The following is a 24,376-nucleotide window of genomic DNA, read 5'->3' as shown; positions in this document are numbered from 1 at the left end:
GACTCTGACCACCATGTATGTGCTGTTGCATGCACACATGTACATGTACTTGCACGCTTACACACAAATGTTAAAAGAAATTAAATTAAATGTATATATAAAATGTATTAGAGACAAAACAGGGCTGGTGTATATATAAGTCAGTGATAAAGTACTTGCATAGCATTCATGTGGTTTTTGGGTTCCAACCTCAGCACCACAAAAAATACACGAATGAATCCAAAAATGAAAGAGGAACCCAGGCCTGGTGCTTTATGTCTTTAATTTCAGCATCAGGGAGACAAAGGCTCAAGGATGATGAACTCCAGGCTGGCCCAGGTTATATAATGAGATACTATTTCCAAACATAAAAACAAAAGCTAAATAAAATAAATTCTCATTTGGTGAATGTCCTGGAATGCTAGAGCTACCTCAGTTTGACTCACAGTAGATGCTATTCTGATCTCTGTGTCTGCAAGGATTCACGAAATCTATTCGATACCTTGACTGCTGTCATTTTAAGCATATAAATTAAAGATTTACATACAGAGACAGTTTGAGTCTATATCCAGCACTATTGATCCCTGTCTTTGAGCAAAACAGCTATCACATGTTTTTATTAAAAATTATTTATTTAGTATGTGTGCATATATGCGCACATGTGCATTCACGCATGCAAGTACAAACGAGCCATGGCACACATGGAGAAGTCAGAGGAAAACTGAGGACTTGTACAAGCGAGCCATGGCACACATGGAGAAGTCAGAGGAAAACTGAGGACTTGGTTCTCTTCTGACACCTTGTGAGATCTGGGGAGTAAATTCAGATTTTTATGCTTGTATAAAAGTGCCTCTACCTATATAGCTTTCTCCCAGGCTTGTCATTACTCAAAAACAAAAAAGACCACCAATAAGATCAGCTTGTTAACTCTTCCTCAGAAGAGAGAATAGGGAAGGTCATTAGACCCTTTCCTGAGATTCCAGCCACTTTCTCTCGCACATTTCCTATGAGCATGTAAGACCTCCCCCAATGCATGTGTCTTTGAGAGGGGCAAAATGGTGTGTAGACTAGGACTCCACCTATGTAGCTTTAGGGAAATTGTTACTTAAGCCGGGGTGAGACTTTCCCAGTGATGTGATTGTTCTGGGGTCATTCATGCTCCTTGCAGGAAATCCAGTAAACTCATTGATTCACCAAGCTATATATGGATGAAACCCATCTTTTTGATGCCCATTATGAAAGGAGTTAGAAATGAGGCACCTGAGGACCACTGAAGTTATGTGTCTTAACCACTATGTCTCTTTGAAGCTGCAGGTAGGCTGTTCCTCTTTGTCAGAAACGAAGGAGCCAGGGCATCCTCCTACACATGTGAACTAACGAAGAGTCTGTATCCACAAACGATCTGAAATCAGCATTTGCAGTAGGGTCGACACCCTTCCTTTTGGAGCTTTTTTAAGAGGATCAGGTAAACACTATCCCTTTAAAAAGGAAATCTGGTGCACCATGATTTCAGAAACGAAAAGAGTTGCTTTATTCCATGAATATGCCACCTGCCTCATAAATAGTCATTAAAATCCTTTCAAATTTCACAATGAAGAACTATGGGCTACTCGGTGCTTTGGGAAGCCCACCCAATTCATCTTCACAATGTTTGCTTTGCCTAGTTTTGCTATGGAGCCTTTTGCTTCATCTGTCTGTCTCTTAACAGAATTCTTTCAATAAGACAATACTGAAGAGAACCCTAACCAAAATATTACCTTGATACCCTTGATCTATGGTAAATAGGTGGTTTGTTCTTATCTTCTCAGAAAAATTTAACAGATACTGAATACCATGATTCCAGAGGCAATTAGATCTTAGAGCTCTGACCCAATTAATGGTTTTATCCATCTATGGTTTCAGAATTTGAAAAAATAAATTATTGGGAGGTGGTAGAACTATATAGAAGGTAGAGGACTGAGACACTGGGCATGATCTAAGCACTGACACAAGTAATTTAAAGCAGTGGTTCTCAACATGTGGGATGTAATCCCTAGGCTGAGTAAGACTATTAGAAAACACGGATATTTACAAAACATGATTCTGTGCACAAAAATAAATAAATAAAATGTAACAAAACTCATCACGCTCTGTGATTCACCCTGACCCAAAGCAGTGGCCTCTTGACACGGTATTCCAGTACCTGGTGCTCTTCAGAACAAATAGATAGAGCACTATATAGACAAAGGTGGTAAAATTATTTTGTAAATTGTTTTTCGGGGGTGGCATTTCTGAGAAAGGAACTTGCTGTATAGCTCTGGCTGGTATCCAGCTGGTTATGGATCCCAGCTGGTTATGATAATCCCCTTCCTTCTTCCTCCTGAATCACGGATTATAGGTACATATCACCGCACCTGGATTTTAAAGGTATTTTGGCATACTTTGTAAGGTAGGGAGCTAGAGAATGAATCTAGGACCTAATACATGCTAGGTAAGCAAGCATTCTGGCAATAAGCTATGTCCTTGGCCAAAATATGCACTTCTAAATGCACTGTGCTAAGAAATAACAAAGCCTAACTAGAAAGAAGGAGGAAGAGACCCAGTCAGTCGTCCTCATCAACTTAGACCATGAAACCCAATATGGACAAGTTCAACAGAACCGCCATATATGGGCTACCTGTGCATACTTCAGCATTGCCAGGGCATAAAATAAAAATGTATGTACAGCATAGCCTAAATCAAAATGCTTCAAATTCTATGAATTCTGTTTCATGAAGAAAAACTGTAAATGCTGATGTTTTTAAAAATATGGACACATGACTAGAATAAAGTGTATATTGCTCTAATTCAAAGTCTCTAAGAGATCATCTTTGGTTCCCAGAACCCAGAAGGTTACCATTTTCTACACTGAAAGGATTTTTATTATATAAATAGGTCATAATACTCCCTTCCCTAACATTTCTTACATAATTAAGATCAATCTGTGCTATCTTTCAAATCACTGGGTCAGGAGCAATAGCTAACAGTATCCTTGCCATGACTGCCGTGGGTACTGCATACAATGGCCCTGAGTTAACTTCCAACCTTCTTTCTTGGTTCATGAAGCTGAAGCCCTGCCTTTTGCTGCTTCTCCCCAAGACCACCAAGCTCCCACCAAGGGTATCCGTACCTCCTCTACCTTTCCATCACACAGGACACAGTTCTAGGGTAAGAGCCTGCCTGACATTACTCTGTGTTTCTACAATCACAGGCATTTGTCTCTTTCTAGCTATTCACTCTATCCAACTGTCTAATACCTGATACAGTATAGCAAGGGTTGGCAAACTTTTCCCATGAGGGACTAGTGTGTATATATTTTACTCCTTGTAGGTTCCATGATTAGTGACAGTCAATATATAAGCAAATGAATGTGGCTATATTTCAATAAAACCTATTTCTAAAAACAGGTAGAGGGTCAGGTTCACCAAGCCTATGTTAGACATGTCTTTTTTTTTTTTTTTTTTTTTTTTGTGGTAGCCGTACATAATTCCATAAGAACACAAAGGCCCTTACAGAGGGCTCCTTTCTCCAGTCTGCCTACAGATGGATCTTCAAGGGCTTTGTAGAAAGGCTAGAACATACAATTCTGAGGAAAGGGTTGTTTGTTTTTATTTTAATTTTTTTGAGGAAGGATCTCACTGTGAAGATCAGGCTGAACTTACCGTGCAGCGCAGACTGATTCAAACTCGTCACCGGCCTGCCTCAATCTTCTTAGTGTTGGAATAACATGCATATATCTCTATGCTCAGCAGGTAGGGAATTTTGATTGCATAGAGGAAGGTCTCCTTATTCCTTCCAGAATGGTCCAGAACTCCCAGCTTTAAATGATTCTCTAGCCTCAGCCTCCTTGGTAGTTTTCAATTAAAGCTACTGAGTTGAGGTCAGATTTGTACTTCTTACCTTCTTAACTGACAGGTCGTGGTCCAAGTCACCCCCTGAATACTCCTCAGGCTCCTGTAGGTCCTTCATCTTGATAAGAAGTTCTGCCTTGGGGGCTGATGTGCTGTAATAGGTAGAATTGGTGGCCAAGGACACGACCCCTGGCACGCCTGTGTCCTGTTTCCTGGGTGAAGAGGCAAAAAAATTGCTTTTCCCATCCCAGCAGTGATTTGGATTAAATCCAAGTCCTTTCATGCGCTAGGTAAATACTTTACCTCTGAGATGCATCCTTGGCCCCTAGGTAACCGAAATTTAAACAGATAGAAAAACAAACATCTCTAAAGAAAGAAAATGTTATCAATATAACATCCTTAGATTAGAGGCAGGCTCTGGAATGGGACTTAAAAGTAGGTGAGAGGCAGGAAGACCAAAGAGACACAGATTAAATACACGTAAAGATGCTAGCTCTCAGGAATCTAAGGCGGGAGGATTTGAAGTTTAAAGCCAGTCTAGGCAACTTGTCTCAAAACAAGACAAAATAAATAAGGCTTATAGCTCAGTGATGACAGCTTGCCTAATATGTATGAAGACCTGCGTTTCTAGTTCAACATTATCAAGAAGTGGGTAGGAGGGAGACAGGGACATGAGGTGGCATATTCCTATAACCCTAGCATTGAGGAAGCTGAGGTAGAAGAATCAAGTTCAAGGAAGCCCGAAGTTCATAGAAAGACCCGACTTTTCAAACAAATAGATGGACAGGCATGCGATCTTTATATTGAATATGGAGATTAGATGACGGACACCACACAACTGAGGAAGCAGACTGATGGCCTCATGCCAACAAAGGGTTTCTCAGGGTCAGCACTGATGGTATCTGGGAGCTGTCTCATACACTGTAAGGTCTTTAGTCGTTTCTGCTATGCTTCCACTAGATGTCAGGAGTGTTCCATTCTCCAGTGGGCATCATCTCGCCTCTGCTAAGCCCCAAGCAATCAAATCCAGGTATGAACATTTAAACACTTACCAAAAAGCACTAAGTACTAGGGACCCCAAGGAAAACCATCACCTCCCCCGAGAAGCAATAATGAATATCAATATGCCCCAAATTCCTTCTTTTACTTCTAAGCCTAGGAGATAGGGACTGATAAACAAGCAGGTGTATGCCATCTACTTACTGGTCCTCTGTGACTCTGGGTGAGGGGACTTTGGGAAGCAGCTTCCTCCGCTGCTGAGCTTCCTCCAGGAGGGATTCATCTTTGGGGAAAATCCCTTCCATCAGATCCATGGTGGTCTTGATCTTCACGCTAGGGTCCAGGATGTCAGCCAAGGACTTGTCTTTTCCCACAATCTCCCTGGCTAATTCTTCAGACTTCAAGTCATCCACGGTCTTTTCCTTGGCCTTCCCGTAGTTAAGTGAGGGAGGGGAGGAACAGCTATCTCTGACAGGAGGCACTGGAGTGCTGGGTGGCTGGGGCTCTGGAGGGCGGGCTCTATGAGGGGCTTCTACCTCCTGTCGTGTGTACACACAGAAGCGGGAGTAACACTGCTCTGATGTCCTCAATGTCTTGATCTGGTCCCTCTCCAGCCCACTGGGCAGTGGGGGCAGCTCGGCTGGGCACGCAAGACTCTGGCGGCTCTCCTTTTCGGGCTGGCTTTCTGAGTGCACGATTTTTATGGGCACCATTTTCACTGTGGTGTTATTGTCCATCACCCGCTCGATTCTGTAAAGACAAGGGCTGTCTTCTTGACATGTACAGGTTTCCACCCGCTATTCACAGGTATCCTAACACAAAGACCCACTGTTAACTAGTCAAACAGAAAGACAAAGCAGAGGTTGGAAATGGTCCCCGTTTAACCCCTCATATGGCCTCTAAATGTCTAGCAGTTCAACTCAAACTCTGCCACACATCTATAGGCATCGGAGGGAGAGGTTCTGAATGACACAAAATCTGTTTAATATTCATTTTTGTTTTCTTATGAAATTGGGCATTGAACACAGGGATTTAAGACAAATGCTCAATCACATGAGCAAAATCAAGCACACTCCTTGATTTTGTGTTTTTATTATGAGGGCAATAAAAAAAATGCAGTGCTGGGTGGTGGTGGCGCACACCTTTAATCCCAGCACTTGGGAGGCAGAGGCAGGCAGATCTCTGTGAGTTCGAGACCAGCCTGGTCTACAGAACGAGTTCCAGGACAGGCTCCAAAGCTACAGAGAAGCCCTGTCTCGAAAAAAATAAAATAAAAAACAATAAAAAAAACATCAAAACCATTTGTTAAATCTCTCTGTTTCACTATGAAGCCTACAGTGGTTCAGTATAATTCTAATGAATTGAGATGCTTATAGGCACCGGAAACTGCCTGTATGAAAATGGTATACAGTTTCTCTATCACAAAGGTCACCTTATTGTTTTTCCTACTGCTATGATAAGAACATGTATGTGCACCCAAACTCCTAGGATTTATTTTAAGACAGGTCTCACTATGTAAGACCATGCCGGTCTCAAACTCATAGAGATTCACCTCTGCCTCCTCAATGCTGAAATTAAAGGCTTTTTCCATGACATCTGGCTTCCCAGGTTGAAATTTAATACCCGAGGTGTGGTCTTGGGAGACAGAGCCTTAGAGAAGTGGTGTGTTGGAAATGGACTCTTCTAAATGGTATTAGTGTCTTTACAAATGAATATTGGAGAGCTTCCTGCCTCCTTTACCATGTGAAGACACAGCAAGAAAGTGCTATCTATAAACATGTTTCTGAATTTGCCACACTTTGACCTTGCTCTTCCATTCTCCAGAAACATAAGCAAGCCACGTCTGTTGTTTCTAAGCAACTCGGGCTGTGGGATTCCATTGAAGAAGAAACTACCAGAAAAGGATAGCTTCTCTGTAGATTACTAACAATATTGCCAATTGAAAGATGCTTAATTTAAGACATAAAGCACAGCTGAGGCATACACAGAAAGTCCTCTGGGAAGACAGAACCCCAATTGGACAATGCCTCCATCAGAGTGGCCTATAGGCAAGTCTGTGCAGGTATTTTCTTGATTAATATTTTATGTGGGAGGGTCCAGCCCACTGAGGCTGGTGGTCCTGGGTTGTATAAAAAAGCAGGCTGAGCAAGCAATGAGCAGCAAGCCAGTAAGCAGTGTTCCTCCATGGTCTCTGCCTCAGTTCCTGCTCTGACTTTTCTAATGGTGACCTAGATATTGTGAGGTGAAAGAAATCCTTTCCTCCCCAAGTTGTCTTTGGTCATTGTTCTTATCACAGCAGTAGAACCCTCACTAGGACAGAGATGTAATAACAACATCAATGATGTCCTTTCTAAAATGGCTTTTTATTATTTGAGGATTTCATACATGCTTATTTTTCATCAAGTACCCCCACTATTCCTTCCCAATTTCATGTTGCTTTTTGTTTTTTAATAAAACGTCCAAGTCTACTTAGTGTTGTTAGTATGTGTTTGCCAAAAGCTTCTCAACAGGGGGTAGGACTTTGTGAAGCTCTCCTCCATCTATGCTGGGATTTGTCTGGCTTAATCTTGCACATGCAGTCACAGCCACTGTGAGCTGATATGTGCAGCTGCCCCGTCCTGTCTGGAAAACAGTTTCACTGTAGTCATTCATTACCTCTGCCTCTTACAAGCTTCCCGGCCACGCTTCCACAATGATCTCTGAACTCGGGGAGAAGGTGTGATATCATGTCCCATTTAGGGTATTGTGGTGATATTTTGTTTGTGACCTAACAATTAAAGCTTGCCTGAAGATCAAGAGTGCAGACCTAAACCACTAGTTAGCCATGGAGGAGGCCAGGCAGTGGTGGTACACACCTTTAATCTCAACACTTGGGAGACAGAGGCAGATGATCTCTGAGTACAAGGCTACCCTTGGCTACACAAAATTGATCCAGTCTCAAAGAGAAACAGAGCTGGGTGGTGGTGGTTCACACCTTTAATCCCAGTACTTGGTAGTCACATGCCTTAATCCCAGCACTAGGGAGGTAGGATATGCCTGGGTGGAGAAAAGAATAGAAGGCAGGAGGAGACAGGAGCTCAGTTGCATTCTGAAGTGTGGCAAAGAAACATTCATTGTAAGGATTTGTAGAGACAGGATCTCCCCTTCAGCCTGAACATTGGTAGGACAAGAACTCTCTAGTGTCTCGCCACTCTGCTTCTCTGACCCTTCAGCTTTCACACCCCCCCCCCCATAGCTGACTCCAAGTTTTTACTATAAAGACCAATTAGAATTTATGCTACAAGGGTATGAAAACTTGGAGGTTTCATATTCTCTGCAAGAGTTATGGATCTCTATGTTAATTGTCTTCTATTGCAAAAGAAGCTTCTCTGATGAATGCTAAAATGTACCAACCTATGAGTATAAAGACAAGTACTTAAATGGGAAGATTTAATGCAATACCCTCTTATCAGAATGAGAGTAGTTGGTTCTCTCCTAGAGTCTTTGACCTACCCAGCTATGGGTTCTCGGCACTGTTAACAGTAGCAGGCATAAGTTCCAATTTGTGGAGCAGGTCTTAGATCCAATCAGAAAATAGTTACTTCCACAACATTCATTATTATAATTCCCAGAGTTCACAGCTGGGTAAGACTGTTTATTAGTTCACTCCCCTACCATCAGTAACACTTTCTGGCACTATGAAAGCTAGCCAGTGGGAATGAAACTTTTAGGTCACTACCAGCTTGTTTGCATGTTTTATGATTCAAGCATGTAACTTCTTCAGCAATAGGATAAAGTTCTGGAAGGTGACCAAGAGCAACAGTAATAACCTATAATGGCTGGGGTCTATGAGACCTTAATGAACCATAACTTGAAAAGAGGTAACCTGTGGCACTGGGCTTTTTATCTGGGTCATTCAGAAGTTTAAAGGGGGGTAGGTTGAAGAACTAATCAGTTGATAAGAGTCTTTGGCTATCTTAGCACTTTAGAGGCGAGAGGCCAAAGGGTGAGGAGTTCAAAGACAGTTTAGGGTACATAGACAGTCTAGGCTACACAGTAAATTCTTGATCAAGTTACATATCAAGATCATGTCTCACAAAACAACAAGAAGAAAGGAGGGAGAGGGGAAAATTTAAAGAGTATGAAAATGCTGGACATTACTCAACTTTACCTAAATATCTTATACTTAGGTTAAAACTGATTTTGATCACTGGCAAAATATGCTTAGTCTCAATGTGCCAGGTAGTAAGGCAAACAGAAATGCATTCAATACAGACAGAGAGAGAGGATCATGATGTCACTAAACTACAACTGGTCATTTGAGCTACGGCTCATTCTCTACACGATTTTTCATGACCAGATTTTACCCCAGTGTTTGAAGCTGTAGCATACTGTCATAGAACAATACCTTGCTGAGTTGTCTTCATGGATAAGCAGGGGAGGCTTGTCTGTCAACTTCTGTGGGGCAAACTGGGGTGAAGGGGAGCGAGAGGTTTCCATGGCTGATGTCTGTCGGTGTTGACGCTTAGAAGAGAGCTGGACTTCTGGTTCGGAGAAAGCTCTCTCCTCATTCACATGCTGGCTGTCTTGTGGTTGGGCACTGCTGATCACAGAGGAGCTGTAGGAGAATCACACACATATCCAGGGACTCGGTAAATGGTGTTGGTAAGGACTTGTTGGGGAGAGCTAAGTAAGAGTCTGTAGGCGTAGTGGACTTGAGATGAGTCACTGAAGGCCTGTGAGACAAGGCTGCCTTCTTAGCATGCAGGGTTGCACACACTGTCTATAAAGTACGCTCCTGAACAGGTAGGGGTAAAAGGCAACCCTGGACTTGGGGTCCCAAGTCTGACAGTATGCATATTCTTGAGGTAGAGCCCTAGCTTGGTTCAGGCCCTCCTGCAGAGGTTCTGCATCTTCCTGGGAGTGGGACAATTCAGGAAATGTGGAATTGGCTTGTGGGTCCTATAATGGTCTCAGGGCATCTAGAGGAAGATGTCATAAAAATGAGACAAGAATTCTGATTGGGATCTTCTCTAGTCGACCACTTTAGGACTATATGTTTTCCAACACCTTTGCCAACTACCACAAGCGATGTATGTTAGGCTGTATGTGTAACATGTTCTGTATGGAACATGAAGTATTAATGACACGTACATATAGATCTGACACAGACACACATGTATATACCAACAACATTTCTTTAAAAGAAACACCCCTTCCCCCCAAAAGAAAGAAAACAAATCTCTGATTTAAGAAAAAGAGCAATTCTTAATCTAAAATTGACTTTCGAGCTGGGCAGGGCACAGTATTTGGTAGGCCAAAGGACTATAGGACTATTATGCCTGTGTCCTGCCTTGTGGATGATAACCTTGCTGTGTTCTATGGAGAGGGAGGAGAGGGGAGAGGGGGAGTTTATCTTTCTTACACTACAGTTGATGTAGCAATTTAACATCCCTTCCCCCAACAATTCCCCTTCTCTATTTTTCTTGGCCCTCTCCAACTCCAAGCTTACAGAGTCAAAACTATGAAATCACCAACTGATTTTAACAGCCCCAGTTCATACAAATCAGGTCACAGATAGACACAATAAAAAAGGACCTAGATGTAACAACGTTGAGTTCTGTTGGGACCATATTCAAATCTGTGACTTTAATGATGTCCAAGAGATGTAGAATGTAGATAGTGTGATATGTTTGTGTTATGTTGGAATATAGTCGTACATTTATAAATAGATGTATATGCTATGGATGCTGTCTGTGCAGATTTATGTCAATGTACATGTGCCAGTGGTGCATATATGCCTGTGTGCTATGTCTCTGTCATGTGCTGTGGATTGTATATGTAGATGTGTGGCGTGACTGTATATGCGGCTATGCCATGTACATATGTATCTTGATCTATACTATTTTTTCTGAAGCAGGGTCTCATAGAGTACTGAACTGTGGATACAAAACCCACAATTCTCATCTTAAAGGGAATAAGAGATAGTTTATTCAGGGGCCATATTTGAGTGACTGCAGCCTGGGAACATGGGTTTAGGTGACCCCAAATTCCACGTTCCAATATGGAAGAAGTTTCAAGAAGTTTTTACAGTTTTACCAAACAAAGAAAGTCATACAAGGCAAGTTTAAAATATATTTGGCGTGGATATCAGAGAGGCGGTTGCAGAAAGATGAGGAGATCTGTCCTATAGGCCTGAGATGTTATCTGATGACATTCTTAGTTGTGGGATGGTGGAGGCAAATAGGTCTACTAAGTTAACAGATTACAAAAGGCTTTAATCTGTTAGTCATACGATGCTCCAACACAGAGGTGGACAATGAATTCACAGGGCTAAAGCTAGTCCAAGTAAAACATTCCAACATCTTCATTATTACTACATTTTAATCAGCCAAGCAGCCTCTATAAACAGTTTTTCTTTCCAGGAATTTTTATTGCTACTATGTTAGCCTCACACTTACCATCCTTCCACTTCAGTCTCCTAGGTGCACAGACCAGGCACGTAGCACCTTATCTAGCTTTTGGGCGGGACATAACCAGGAACTGAACCCAGGGCTTTGTACAACATGCTAGTGTGTGCAATACCACAGCCCCCCATTTTATTTTAAGACAGGGTCTCAGTAAATGGCTCAACTTGTCCTTAAATTCATTCCACAGTCCAAGCAAGCCTTGTACCTATGTGATCTTTCTGCTTCAGTCTGTTGAGTAGCTAGGCTTGCCCCTTTTTCATTCATTTGAAATAAAACACAAGTGACCACAGACCTACAATCCTGGCACTCGGGAGGCAGAGATATCAGGAGTTCAGGATCATCCTTTGATTGCATAATGAGTTCAAGTATAGTTTGGGCAATATGAAGATCCTAAGTAAAGGAAGGGAGCAAGGGAGGTAGCAGGGAGGAATGGATGTCCACAGAGACAAAAATACCTAAGATAATAAGAAGACTTAAGGACTGTGTTTCCTTATGTCTGTATGCTACCCTGAGAATAATGCTGGAGCTGGAAGGGTGCCATACAAAGGAAGGTGGCAAAGGCAACAGCATTCCAGAGTCCTGGCAACTAATATTCAGGCTAGGTATGTGGGGGAGTTGACCCTGCTGCGGGACCATGGTCTGTACCCTGTCACTTGTATTTTAAATAAACGCTGATTGGCCAGTAGCCAGACAGGAAGTATAAGTGAGGTGACCAGGCAGGAAGTGGAGGTGGGGCAATGAGAATACTGGGAAGAGGGAAGTTTCAGTCGGTACTGATGACCCAGACGCAGAGGAAGCCAGACACAGAACAAGCAAGGTGTGACTTTCTTGCCAAAAAAGGTACCAAGTCACGTGGCTAACACAGACAAGAATTATGGGCTAATATAAGTTATAGAGTTAATAAGAAGCCTAAGATCAATCAGTTTATGTAATATAGAACACTGTGTATTTCTCTGTGACTGAACGGCTGCCTGACCAGGCAGGACTGAGTGGGACAGAAACCTTTGTTGGAGGGAGGAGAGAGCCACTTGTTGATTCCGGCTGCTTAGCCCTGAAATAATCACACAGAAACTGTATTTATTACATCACTGTTTGACCCATTAGCTCTAGCTTCTTATTGGCTAACTCTCATATTAATTTAACCCATTTCTATTCATCTGTATATCACCACGTGGCAGTGGCTTACTGGCAAAGTTTTGGTATGTCTGACTCTGGTAGCTCCATGGCTTCTCTCTGATTCCACCCTTTTTTCTCCCAGCATACAGCCTAGCTTTCCCAGCCTAGTTCCGTTCTTCCCTGTCATAGGCTCAAAGCAGTTTTTTATTCATTAGTAGTAATTACAGCATCCAGAGACATCACCTTTCCCTTTTCTGTTTAAATAAAAAAGGAAGGTTTTAACTTTAACATAGTAAAATTAAATATAGCAAGACAGGTATCAAGCAAGAATTACAGCTACAATATTTATATCTAGTTTATCTTTAATCATAACTAAGAAAAACTATAACTATAAATTCTTCAACTCCATCAAAGACTCCAGACCTAAGTAAACATAAACTACATTGTAAGCAACTTCCAAAACTCTAAAAATGACAGAGACATCTCACCGCCTGGACAGTTACCCAAAGTTCTTCTGTATCTTTGGGGCATCCATCTTCAGTACACAGGTCCGTAGTGTCCAACAGACTTTTCCATGAAGAAGGAAATTTCAGTCCCTTTCTTCTGTGTCCTGCAGAATGTCTTACCGACTCTTTCATGAAGCTGGAACCCCAAAGGATCATCTCACCTTTAGGCAAGTTAAGCAGTCATTTCTCTGTGGATTCTGCATATCCAGTTAAGTAGTCCAGGCAAGGATAGTTTCTTGCCCAAATGGCTAACCAACTCCATAAGGAGGCTCTTTGATGCCCATCATCCTCTTGAAGTAACTTGGTGCTGCCAGGAGCAGATATGTCTCATTGTCATGAAAAATCTTAAGTTCTTAAACATTTTGAATGCCATATTTTGAAGGTCTAGTGAAAGATTCGAAGAATATCTATCTAACTGAAATGTATCTCTGTACATCTAGAAAATCTAACTAACATGACTACAAGCTTAACTATTATAGATGACTATCTATTAACCTATATTTCTTAATTATACATTACATTTCTAAATGAACTGCACAAACATGATACCTTAATCAAGAGAAGAAATATACACGTAATAAAATCAACCTGAAATTTGTATCAATAAGCCAAGATCCACACCAATACAAATTATTCACATCTATATCACCCCTCACCAGGTGCAGTACTTGGGAGAATGGGTTCTGAGCCTTGCCTGGGCAGCACAGTAGAGTTGTTCCTATTGATGGTGGGATGGGATGGGGGATGGGGTGAGGTATATGTAGGTGATGGTGAGCTTGGGAGCTCTAGCCCTGCCCCTTGTCTGCCATATTGTGCTGTGGGCAGGGGCGAGATGTTCCCCTTTACTAACCATGATGGGTGAGAGCTATAACATTTGGGAGAGTAGTGGTCCCTGCACCTTACCTGGGCAAGACAGTAGAGCTGGCCTTGCTGGTGTAGGTGTGGGAGAGCTGACCCCGAGGGCATAAAAGCAGCTTATGTTGCAAGGGGTGAACTAGCTGGGGCAATGTCAGAGTTCACCTTGATGGTGAAGACAGGGGAGAGTTGGTGGGATGACCAAACTTGCAATTACCCAGGCTCAAAACTAGGGTTGAGTTGACCCACCCTAACATCCATCCCATCTGGGATCTGCTGAAGCACGCCAAGGGACCAATCTTGCAGACCTAAAGCTGCTGTATCTCTATGACACAGGACAAAAACAGGATATCCAAGAGGAGTTCAGGGTGAGGGCCCAGTATCAATAGTGTAGCAGAAACTAGAGGTTTCAAACCAGACCAAGTACTCTTTGCAAAAAACACTTGCAAGTAGATATATGGATAAATGATTAAATTATGACTGACTGACTACAGCTTCCATGATGAGATCTTTCTTTTTCTTCTTATTTTCTCTTAAATTTTATTTTACTTTATTTTGGGGGTTACAGGGCAGAGGGCATATATGAAAGTAAATAAAAAAAGTTTTAAAAAAAGTATTTCTAAAAGTAAAATGGATACTATCCTACAGATTTATCAAAGTAAACCAGGACTATAGGAACACATGGTCATATTAAAACTATCAAATCAGAAAAGGACTGCAAGATGGCTATGTGGTTAAGAGTGTTGCATACTGCTTTCCCAGAGGACCCAGGTTCTGTTCTTAGCTGCCACATCCACGGCTGTCTCGCCTGTGTGACAAAATGCCTCTCAGGTGGTGGCTGTCTCAAAATGAGGGGCTCGTGCTTCCTGGAACTTGACCCCCGGCGGCTCCTTGGCAGTCTGCTCGAGTTGTGGTGCCTGATTAGCCTCAACGACCTCGTTCACTTTGTTCCTGGCAATGGTTTCATGTATTGGCTCTGCTATCTTTTTCTTCTGTTCTACTTTTCTCTTGACAAAAACTTAATCTGTTCAAGGAACCAGGAAACATTCCCAACGGAGAACTGATGCGTCAGTTCCCTCCCTTGATTCAGGCCATTAATGTTATGATTAAGACTCCGACTTGCTCTCTGGGGGAATTTATGGATACCCTAGAACAGAAAGATCTCATGATAGTAGAAGATGGGTAAATTATGAAGGAAAACGTATGGAGTGGCATGAGTTACCATTTATGGAGAGGCCAGCCAGAATGAGAAACCCCTGGTGCATTTTAGATAGGAAAGAAAGGCAGGCTATTCTTGATAACATGAAGCCAGCCATTTGATATTGGAGCAAACCCTGGGGGTGGAATCCTGAAGAATGGTGTTTGGGTTACCTTGGTTACCTTGAGGGCAGATATGATTTAGGGCCATGAGAAAGCGCAGTTGGTTAGTGGTGTGAGACGAATTTCAAAGAAAAGCTCTGCCCACCTGGCCCTGACCATAAGACTTGCTGAGAATAATCGATTGTCTGTAATAATTTTTCTATGGAAGCTTTTATGTCTGCCAACTTCCTTCTGTAATCTCTTAAAAGTGATGCTTGAATTTTAGTAAAGTTGCAGCAGATTCAAATCTCATTAGAGTTGTGTCTGTCATTCGCCGAATCCTGGGTTTTCCTAAGCCTTCACCCCTGTTCTCCCTCAGTCTTCGATCTCCAAGAGAGTCAGTCCACGGCACTCAGCACCAATGTATGGTAGCTCACAACCACCATACAGTAACAACCTATTTTTCAAATCACATAGGAAAATCTGGTCCATGAACTTACTGGGCACACCAGATAGAGGCAGAATTGAGACACTCTCAGATGGACCTTAAAAGGATGCCTATGGCCCTGCTACCCTATCCTCTGATGACCCAGGAGATGTATCAGAGACTCAGCTGGCAGAGGATTCTTGAGTATTCCAGAAGCTTCACTGAGATTCAGTCTCTACCGTTGAAACGATCTACTTGTTTTGTCTGCCATCTGTTTGTGGATTTATTCTTCCGTCTTGACCTACTTCTATGGCCTTTGCACTCGTCACGTTTGCAGCTCAATTCCACACTGATGCTTGACTCAAGCCTGATTTTTCAGCTTGACTGACAGCAAACCTTCAATGGAGTTCACCATAGCATACTCATTCCTACAGAGACCCTTTATGCTGATGGGAGTACTAGGTAAATTCCTGCCAAGGAAACTGATGACACACTTCATAAATTTGTTGTTTTCAATAAGTGTTGCCGTCACAGAAAGGCACAAATGTGTCTGTTCTGGTATAACATGTTCATGTCAATGTGGGAAAACACTCAAATGCTCTATAAAGTCTATTAACCTCACTATTATATAAACTGACATATCTGATCCTTCTCTGGAGACAGCGAGTCCCAGAACTCCATGGGAAGTTTCTGCATATGACGAATGGTAGTTTTATTTCCAGACGTCATCTGCTCACCACAGCAGCTGAGAAATCTGCATTCAATGCTGTCAATTTCTGTTTTCTCCTCCCTGCAGCCACATCTTAGACACATCTGTCTCCTTACCACATGGGCCACTAGGAATGCCAATATCCATGTTCCACCCTAGTACGGGACTCTGAAGTGGTCTTACAGTTTGTTTCTATTTAGCCTCTACTCCTCACCCAGCAGGAAGGGTGCTTTCTCCAGCTATTTTCTCCAGCATCTCCTTGGCCACCCATTATACATATATATGTGTGTGTGCGTGTATGTGTATGTATGTATGTAAATACCAGATGGGTAGTGGTGGCGCATGCCTTTAGCCCCAGAATTCAGGAGACAGAGGTACAGAGGCAGGCAAATCTCGGAGTTTGAAGTCAGCCTGATCTACAGAGCAAGTTCCAGGACAGCCAGGGCTAGAGAGAGAGAGAGAGAGAGAGAGAGAGAGAGAGAGAGAGAGAGAGAGAGAGAGAGAGAGAGAGAGAGAGAGAGATCGAGATCTAATTACTCTTGTTGCTACCACTCACTTTCAGTCACTGTGAAGAACGTTACACAAGGGGAAGGGGGTACTTTTTTACGATGCAAACAGCTAAGTCCTTGATGAAATAACCTAGTATATAAACATTCCAACTTAACTAAATGGGTTTTTTTACTGCCCTATTATCAAAAATCAATTCACTATTGTTTTGCTAATAGAATTTATAACTATCTTTATCAAGGGTGATGGGGAAATTTTCCTAATAGTTTGAATTTGTTAATGAAAATACTACAGGGTCTTTCTTTCCCATCCATTCTTGACTTTTGGTGTGGACAGGAAGAGGACTCTGAATTATCATCAGATATTACTCTATCAATGACATGGTGTCTAAGGCCTGAGTAAAATATGAGTCCCATCTGATTTGGGATTTTGCTGGCAGATGCTTCTAATCATGACCCAGGGTATACCGGCCTTATATCATCTAACTGGTAAACAAGCCAGAGGAAGCTTCATTCCCTTTCAAAAACACGGTCATCACAGGCCATACTGTATCACACAGGTGTGCATTAGTCAGATTCTTGTCACTGTAATAAAATATCTGATAAAATATGGGAAGAAAGCTTTCTTTGGACTCCTCATTTCAGAGGGATTTTGGTCCGTCATAGCTGGGGATGACATGGTGAAGAAGTTCGATGGCAGTGGGAATATATGAGAGGCCTTTTCATATATTCATAAAGAACAACAGAATAAGGGGCAGGAATAACCTTCAAAGGCTCACCCCACTTCTACCAGTTAGGCTCCACAGCCATCAAAATTGTGCTATGAGCAGTCACTGATTTTCAAAACAGAAGACTAGGGGAGAAATTTCAAATCAAACCATAAGTGGGTAGCTATAAGTTCTCTGAGGCACAGAGATCCCATGGTATAGGAGAGGATTTGTATGGAGCTCCTCTGAACCAGGGATCTTGGGCAGATGCAACAGTTGCTCTGAGATGAATGGAACCATCCATGGTTCTCCACGACAGAAATCACTATGCACTTCTTTCTAAGACACAAGGCATACATAGCCCAGACTGAACACACAGAGCTCAGGCAAGACAGTCTACTTGTTTCCCAGATGGTGGAAGTGTTTGAGAAGGATTAGGATGTGGCCTTGCAGAAGGAGGTGTGTGACTTGGGGAAGGCTTTGAAGCTTCTCAAGACCTGTGTCATCCTTAGCCTGTTCTTTCTCTGCCTCCTACTTGCAGGTAACGATGTAAATTTGGAGATGTTCTTGCTGCCTCTGAAACCATAAGCCTAATTAAACACTTTCTTTTATAAATCGCCTTGGTTACAGTGTTCCATTACAACAGAAAAGTAATAAAGACACTAACGTACTTTTCCTCCTTTCATTTAAGTATGATGCAAAAATTCAAGAATAGCAGCGTGGGCTAGAGAGGTGGCTCAGTGGCCATGGCAATTGATGAGCAAGTGGGAGGACCAATAATCCCACTGCTCCTATGTTGAGGTGGGAGGCAGAGGCAGGAAAATCCCTAGAAGTTTGTATGTGAGTAGCCTGATATAAAACAATGAGACCCTGTTTCAGACAAGGTGGAAGGTGAGGACCAATGTCTGAGGTTTTCATCTGACCTTCACATGCATCGTATAAATTACACACACACACACACACACACACACACACACACACACACACACACACACACACACACCAGGAGCAGTTCTACAACAGTTCCATTGGCTGTGGGTATAAACAAAAACGATCTGGGAAAGGGTAGATTCATCATCCATTATATATAGCTAGTCTGTCCTACAGCTTAGAGGTATGTATCAGTCAGATCTCTGTCAGTCAGGCAGCTAGAAGACGGGACAAGACGTTCCACCTACAATTTTCCACCACCTTTCCCACATTCCTGATAATTCTTAGCAGTCACAGAACACCAAAGAGCAACCAGTTAACCAACTGACCAATCAACAAAAGCACAGACCTCATCAAGAACATTTAAAGAGCATGAACATTTAAGAATAACAGTACCAGTTATGTTCTTAGAAATTAATCATCAGACTTCCTAGAGCATACGCTGCTGTAGAATAGGGACTGTCTGATTATCCTGACTGCCAAAGCATGGAAACAAGATGGTTGAGTGTCTCTTATTGCGAATGTTTGGGGGAAAACATATTTGAATTTGGAATTAAAAGATTTTTTGTACTATTTGCATATACAGGTATGAAAAATAAAACACCTACAGAATGGACGTTAATTATAATCATGAATGCAATAATGCTAACTTATGCCATATTTACTATTTTTGGCACACCTGCATTTTGACTGCAAGCCATCACAATATAATGTATAATGTTGTCTCTTGTGGCATTATGTGGGCAGAGTTTCTGATTTAAGATAATTTTAGATTTCAGGTTTGTGGACTAGGGATGATCAACCTGTATTTGCCAAATTAACAAATTATGCGAATGATAACAAGGAAAAGAACTATTTCTACAAGTTTTGGTCAAACTCTTGCATCTTTTCATTTCGCAGTTTTCTTCCTCTGGGAATTTTGGAGAATGTCTTTAAGACAAGGTCTCACTATGCAGCCAAAACTGGTCTCAAACTTGTAATGGAACCCAGGCAAGCCTGCCTGAACTTCCTAAGTAGTTGAGATAGCAGATGTATACAACCATGCTCAGTCTCCAAACTTTTGTGTCTTGCTGGATGTCCTTTGGGGAAAACGCAAACCCAGCAACATCCTGGCATTAACATGTGTTTACTGCAATGCTTCTTTGCTAAAGCTTTTCTCTCTACGCTAGTCTACATTTCTCATGCCATGTGGGAAGAGTAATTACTTTAGAAGACCAGATGAGTTTTATTTCTCCAATCTCTTCACAGATGGACTAAAAAGGTTTGCCGTTTCCTTGGGATTTCATTTTAGCTTACAGAAACTCAGATGCCAAGTAGTAATGAAGTTGATTTAGACAAAATGATAAGTCATTTGTGGTTAAATGGGTTGGGGGAGTAGACAGATTAAAAAGAGAAATTCCGCTCATAAATGATGCAAACTCAGATTAACAGGCACTGACTTTTAATGCTATCCAGTAATTATAGAGGGGGTGGGGAGTAGGCCGGGAAATTCCTGCTGTGCAAGCATGAAAACTCGAGTTTGGATCACCAACATCTTTGAAAAAGCCGGGTGTGGTGATATGTGTGTGTGACCCCAGCGCTGGGAGAGGGTTGGAGAAAAGAGTGTCTCTGAAGATCACTGGCCAGCCAGACTAACCATATTGATGAGTTCTAGGTTAAGTTAAGAGACTGTCTCAAAAAATAAGGTGGTCTGGTCTACAGAATGAGTTCCAGGACAACTAGGGTTGTACAGTTAAACCCTATCTTGAAAAACAAAATAACAAAGTAGAAAGTAATAGACACTAACATAGACTTTTTCACTCTGCATGCATGTATGTATGTGTACACACACACACACACACACACACAAACACACACACACACACCCCGCTTGAACCTGGAAATTATAATAATCTATTATAACTGCTGTTCAAATATCCCAGTGAACTAGCTGCTTTTACAAAATACATTCTGAGATCTGTGGCAAGGCCTTTCTCATGTCTGCAGCCCAATCACATCATACTTGCTACTAAGACTAGAGGCACCAAGGAAGTGGGTTCTGGTTAAACTTAGTAAGAAGGCCAGGAAGAGCATTAAATAGTGAAGGATTACATGCCTCCATATCTATGTCAAAACCAGTCCTCCAAACAAATTGGATGTCAAGAAAACATTATGAATCTGTTTTGCAAAACTTCGCCTTCCAAATTTCTTCTCTCCCACTTTTCTACCCACTCCGTGTAGATATCAAAAGCTATATTTCTGGCATTTTAATCTTTGACTCTGCATGTCCCTTCCAAAGGAAATAATCATTATCTATAAAAATGGTTTCACTGAATGTTCCCTGGCACCAGGCCTAGGGTGAATCTACCTATGTTCCCCCAGTGGGAACAACTTCCAGAGCCCTGGGCTATGCCTTCAAAATGATGTCTGTGAAGTCCCAATTGGGTCAAACAACACTGTCCTAGATGAAACTGAAAAAAGGCCAGGAAAGTTTGTTTTTTAAAACATAGTTTTCCAAACCACATCACATCCTTAGCCACATAAACTCTTCTTGGCATTCTTAAATGCATAATAATTCTCTCTTCCCATTAATCTCTCTGCCGTCCGTTCCTCCCTCCCTCCTTTCTTCCCTTCCTTTATTGAAGCAGGATCTCAGGTGTCTCAGATTGGTCTTGAGGTAACTATATAGCAAAAGGTAACCATAAACTTCTGATTCTCCTGTTTCCACCTTCTACATTCCGAAATTAAGGTATGCACCAGGATGTCCAGTTTCTGCACTACTGGGGATTGAACACAGGGCTCCTGGATGCCAGGCAAGTGCTTCCCTAATTGGGGTATATGACTAGCCTAATAGTCTCCTTATATCCTTCAGGGTGTTTATAAAAGGAACAATTATACACACTTTGTTGTTGCTTTATTTCCCCTTTGGCAATACTGGGAACTGCAAGTATCTAGGGCCACAGGCTATGAGACGATCACTCCACCACTGAGCTATAATTCCAATCTGCGTTTTACTTTCACATCAGTTGCCCAACCTGGACTTGAACTTGCATTTTCCTGCCTTAGTCTCTCAAGGAGCTGAACTAAAAGCCTGGTTAACACCAGGCCAAGTCACTTGTGATTTTAAAATTCTAGTATATGCCTTGCTATGCAGAACAGGGGTTAGCAAACTAGACGTTTTAATCCTTAGTTTGTCATGTCCTTTTCATTAAGAAAAAGTATGGTTATTAAATCACTGGTGTGATGCATGGTTTATAAACAAAGTTTTATCGTAATATACTAGTCTAGAAAAATTTGGTCCTATTGTATGAAAACTTTCCCCAAGACACTGGAAGACCTATGAAAGGGAGACAGGCAGGGGCTGGAAAGATGGCTCAGTGGTTAAGAGCACTTTCTGCTCTTGTAGAAGTTCTAGATTCGAATCCCAGCCCCCACATGGTGGTTAAGAAACATCCATTAAACAGTTCCAAGGATCCAACAGAAATATACATGGTGCACATATACACACATGCAGGCAAAACATTCATATACATAAAATAAAATAATCATAATTTTTAAAGAAAAAAGAGAGACAGATAAATCTAAGATTGTACAGAATGTAAATCGTTGAGATATTTACTAATAGAAGTGTAGTCACAGGTAGCAAGACCAGTTGGAGACCTACCATTTGTGTCAAAAAGGAGGATATATCTAGTGACTTCATCCTATACGTAATGTACCTGTTTATCTTAATTTAATATCAAAGAATCAGGAACATCCCTGGAGTCAGGGTGTGGAAGTTTGAAAGTAATTGGCTATCATGAGCTCATACGGAGAAGCATTATTAGGAGGTATGACCTTGTTGAATTAGTTGTAGCCTTGTTGGAGGAAGTGTGTCACTGTGGGGGTGGGGCTTTGAGGTCTGCTATGCTCAAGCTACACCTAGTCAGTTTACTTCCTGTTGCTTGCCAATCGAGATGGAGGACTCTCAGTTCCTTCTCCAGCACGTCTGCCTGCACGCTGTCATGCCCCTCTGTCATGACAATGGATTGAACCTCTGAAACCATAAGCAAACCTAATTGAATGTTTTCTTTATAAGACTTGCAGTGGTCATGGTGTCTCTTCACAGTGATAGAAACCGTAACTAAGACACAAAGTCTGGTTTGCTTATTTGTGGTATATAGGGAAATGATATGAAAGAAACAGATCAGGGTTATTTAGTATCAACCACGAAGGTGATGAGCGAAGATGCCAACCATCAGATCAAGCTGAATCCCTGCACCACTCTTCCAATTTTTGTTTCTTTCTTTGACATAGCATCTCAATATGTAGCTCACTCTGGCTTTGAACTCACTGTCCTCTTACTTTAGCAACAACAAATCCTGGCATCATAAACATTTCTAGAGTCCATAGCACAGTCATTTCTTTTGCCAAATACTTTGTAGACTAAGAGTATTTAGAATGCACGGGACATGGCACCCTACTCTAATACATGAGCACTCCAATCTCCTACAAAAGGTCAGCAGCCATCAACCTTTTCTAAAATATGATTTCCTCCTACAATACAATATAACACATCAGGCTGAAGACTCTTGTCTATTTTAATCCTTAGTCACTTTGTCTTCCTTGCAAAGCATTGTAGACTATTTAAGAATCAACAGAACTGTGGATGGTTGTATAAAATGTCATATTAAGTTACAAGTTAACAGCAACAACACATAGTTGCTAGAAGCTGCTGACCACCAAAATACAGATTCAGAGTGTGGGCCACAAGAAGAGAATTCAATTTATGTGTTACAGAAATAATCTAAACCTAACCAATAGTAGATGTTTGAAAAATACACATTACACTGCATGAATGTATTATATCCTAAATGGCAATGATTAAGAATGGCCCACTTTTAATAGGAATGTAAACAGTAATGAACAAAAGAAAAATAATACCAATAAATATACAAAAAAAGATCCCCTCTCCCCAGCCCCCAAAAATACATGTTAAAAGTAATTGTTATTTAAACCACAGAATTGTAAAATTAATCTTTAATACTGGCAAAGTTGTAAGAGGAACAGGACTTCCTAGGCTGCTGGTGAATAAAGCATAAATAACAAGAATACACTGCATAAATCCAAAAGGTGAGAAACTCCCAAATACATATCTACCATGTTTTAAGATAACCCATATGGAAATATATGGCTCTTACATTTTAGCTCTTAGCAAAATATGCTTATTAATGAAAGTATTATTTGCAATTGTGAATGACTAGAAACAGCTTTAAATATCTAAAGTATAAGACAGATTTCTCACATTTTAGAACACTAGGTAGAGTACATATAAAAGATTTTTGTGTTTTTAAAGTCAATTTACATACACTATGTAGAGAACGACTGTATATGTAAAATATATATTTGCATTGAAACAAGAATGCAAAGCAAACACATCTCCATGTTCTATAGTGGAATCACTGGGTAAGGGAATTAAGGATAATTTTAAATTTAAAAAAATTAATTTAAGCTATCTCCTCACCCCATCTAAGACTTTATTTTTTAAAGGTGTGTGTGTGTGTGTGTGTGTGTGTGTGTGTGTTAATAATTAAACAGATTCTGAATCCCTTTGGACATCCACAGATATCTACCTCACCCCATCTAAAACTTTATTTTTTAAAGGTGTGTGTGTGTGTTAATAATTAAACAGATTCTGAATCCCTTTGGACATCCACAGATATCTACCAATGATCGGTCAGCTAAGTTGCTCTTGCAGAAACCAGCTAAAATCTCTAGTGTTCAAAAAAGGGAAAGATGGGTAGCTCAAAGTGGATATAATGTCAGCTTCTTCCCATGGTTCTGCAAACATGATCATCACATACATAAACACACACACACACACACACACACACACACACACACACACATACACACATACACTCCAAAGTAGTAAATAGCCACACACAAGTATTCTAAAAGGCAACATAAATTATTACCTTCCCTAACCTTCAGCATCCAAAGTCAGACTTTGGGGGAGTGGCCAGTCCGTGCAAAGCATGCAGCAGTTAATACACATTTACTAAAT

At 41.3% G+C, this 24,376-nt stretch overlaps 1 protein-coding gene across 3 annotated transcripts in view; it reads right to left on the bottom strand.

The window, feature by feature from the left end:
- The window catches only part of Shroom2 (shroom family member 2), a 119,547-nt gene that overhangs the window by 5,685 nt on the left and 89,486 nt on the right, over window positions 1–24,376 (bottom strand). For all 3 annotated transcript variants that reach the window (XM_041647705.1, XM_041647706.1, XM_041647707.1), the window contains 3 exons: window positions 9,235–9,444; window positions 5,052–5,597; window positions 3,898–4,060 (listed from right to left, as the gene is read on the bottom strand). In XM_041647705.1, the coding sequence (XP_041503639.1) occupies window positions 3,898–4,060; window positions 5,052–5,597; window positions 9,235–9,444 (919 nt within the window). The remainder of the gene's footprint in view (window positions 1–3,897; window positions 4,061–5,051; window positions 5,598–9,234; window positions 9,445–24,376) is intronic.

This window comes from Microtus oregoni, unplaced genomic scaffold, assembly GCF_018167655.1.
Source record: "Microtus oregoni isolate MIOR12 unplaced genomic scaffold, Mior012 000210F_ref0000141, whole genome shotgun sequence".
Classification (NCBI taxonomy): domain Eukaryota; kingdom Metazoa; phylum Chordata; class Mammalia; order Rodentia; family Cricetidae; genus Microtus; species Microtus oregoni.
The sequence above is the reverse complement of the archived record's forward strand: the minus strand, read 5'-3'. Positions and strand labels throughout refer to the sequence as shown.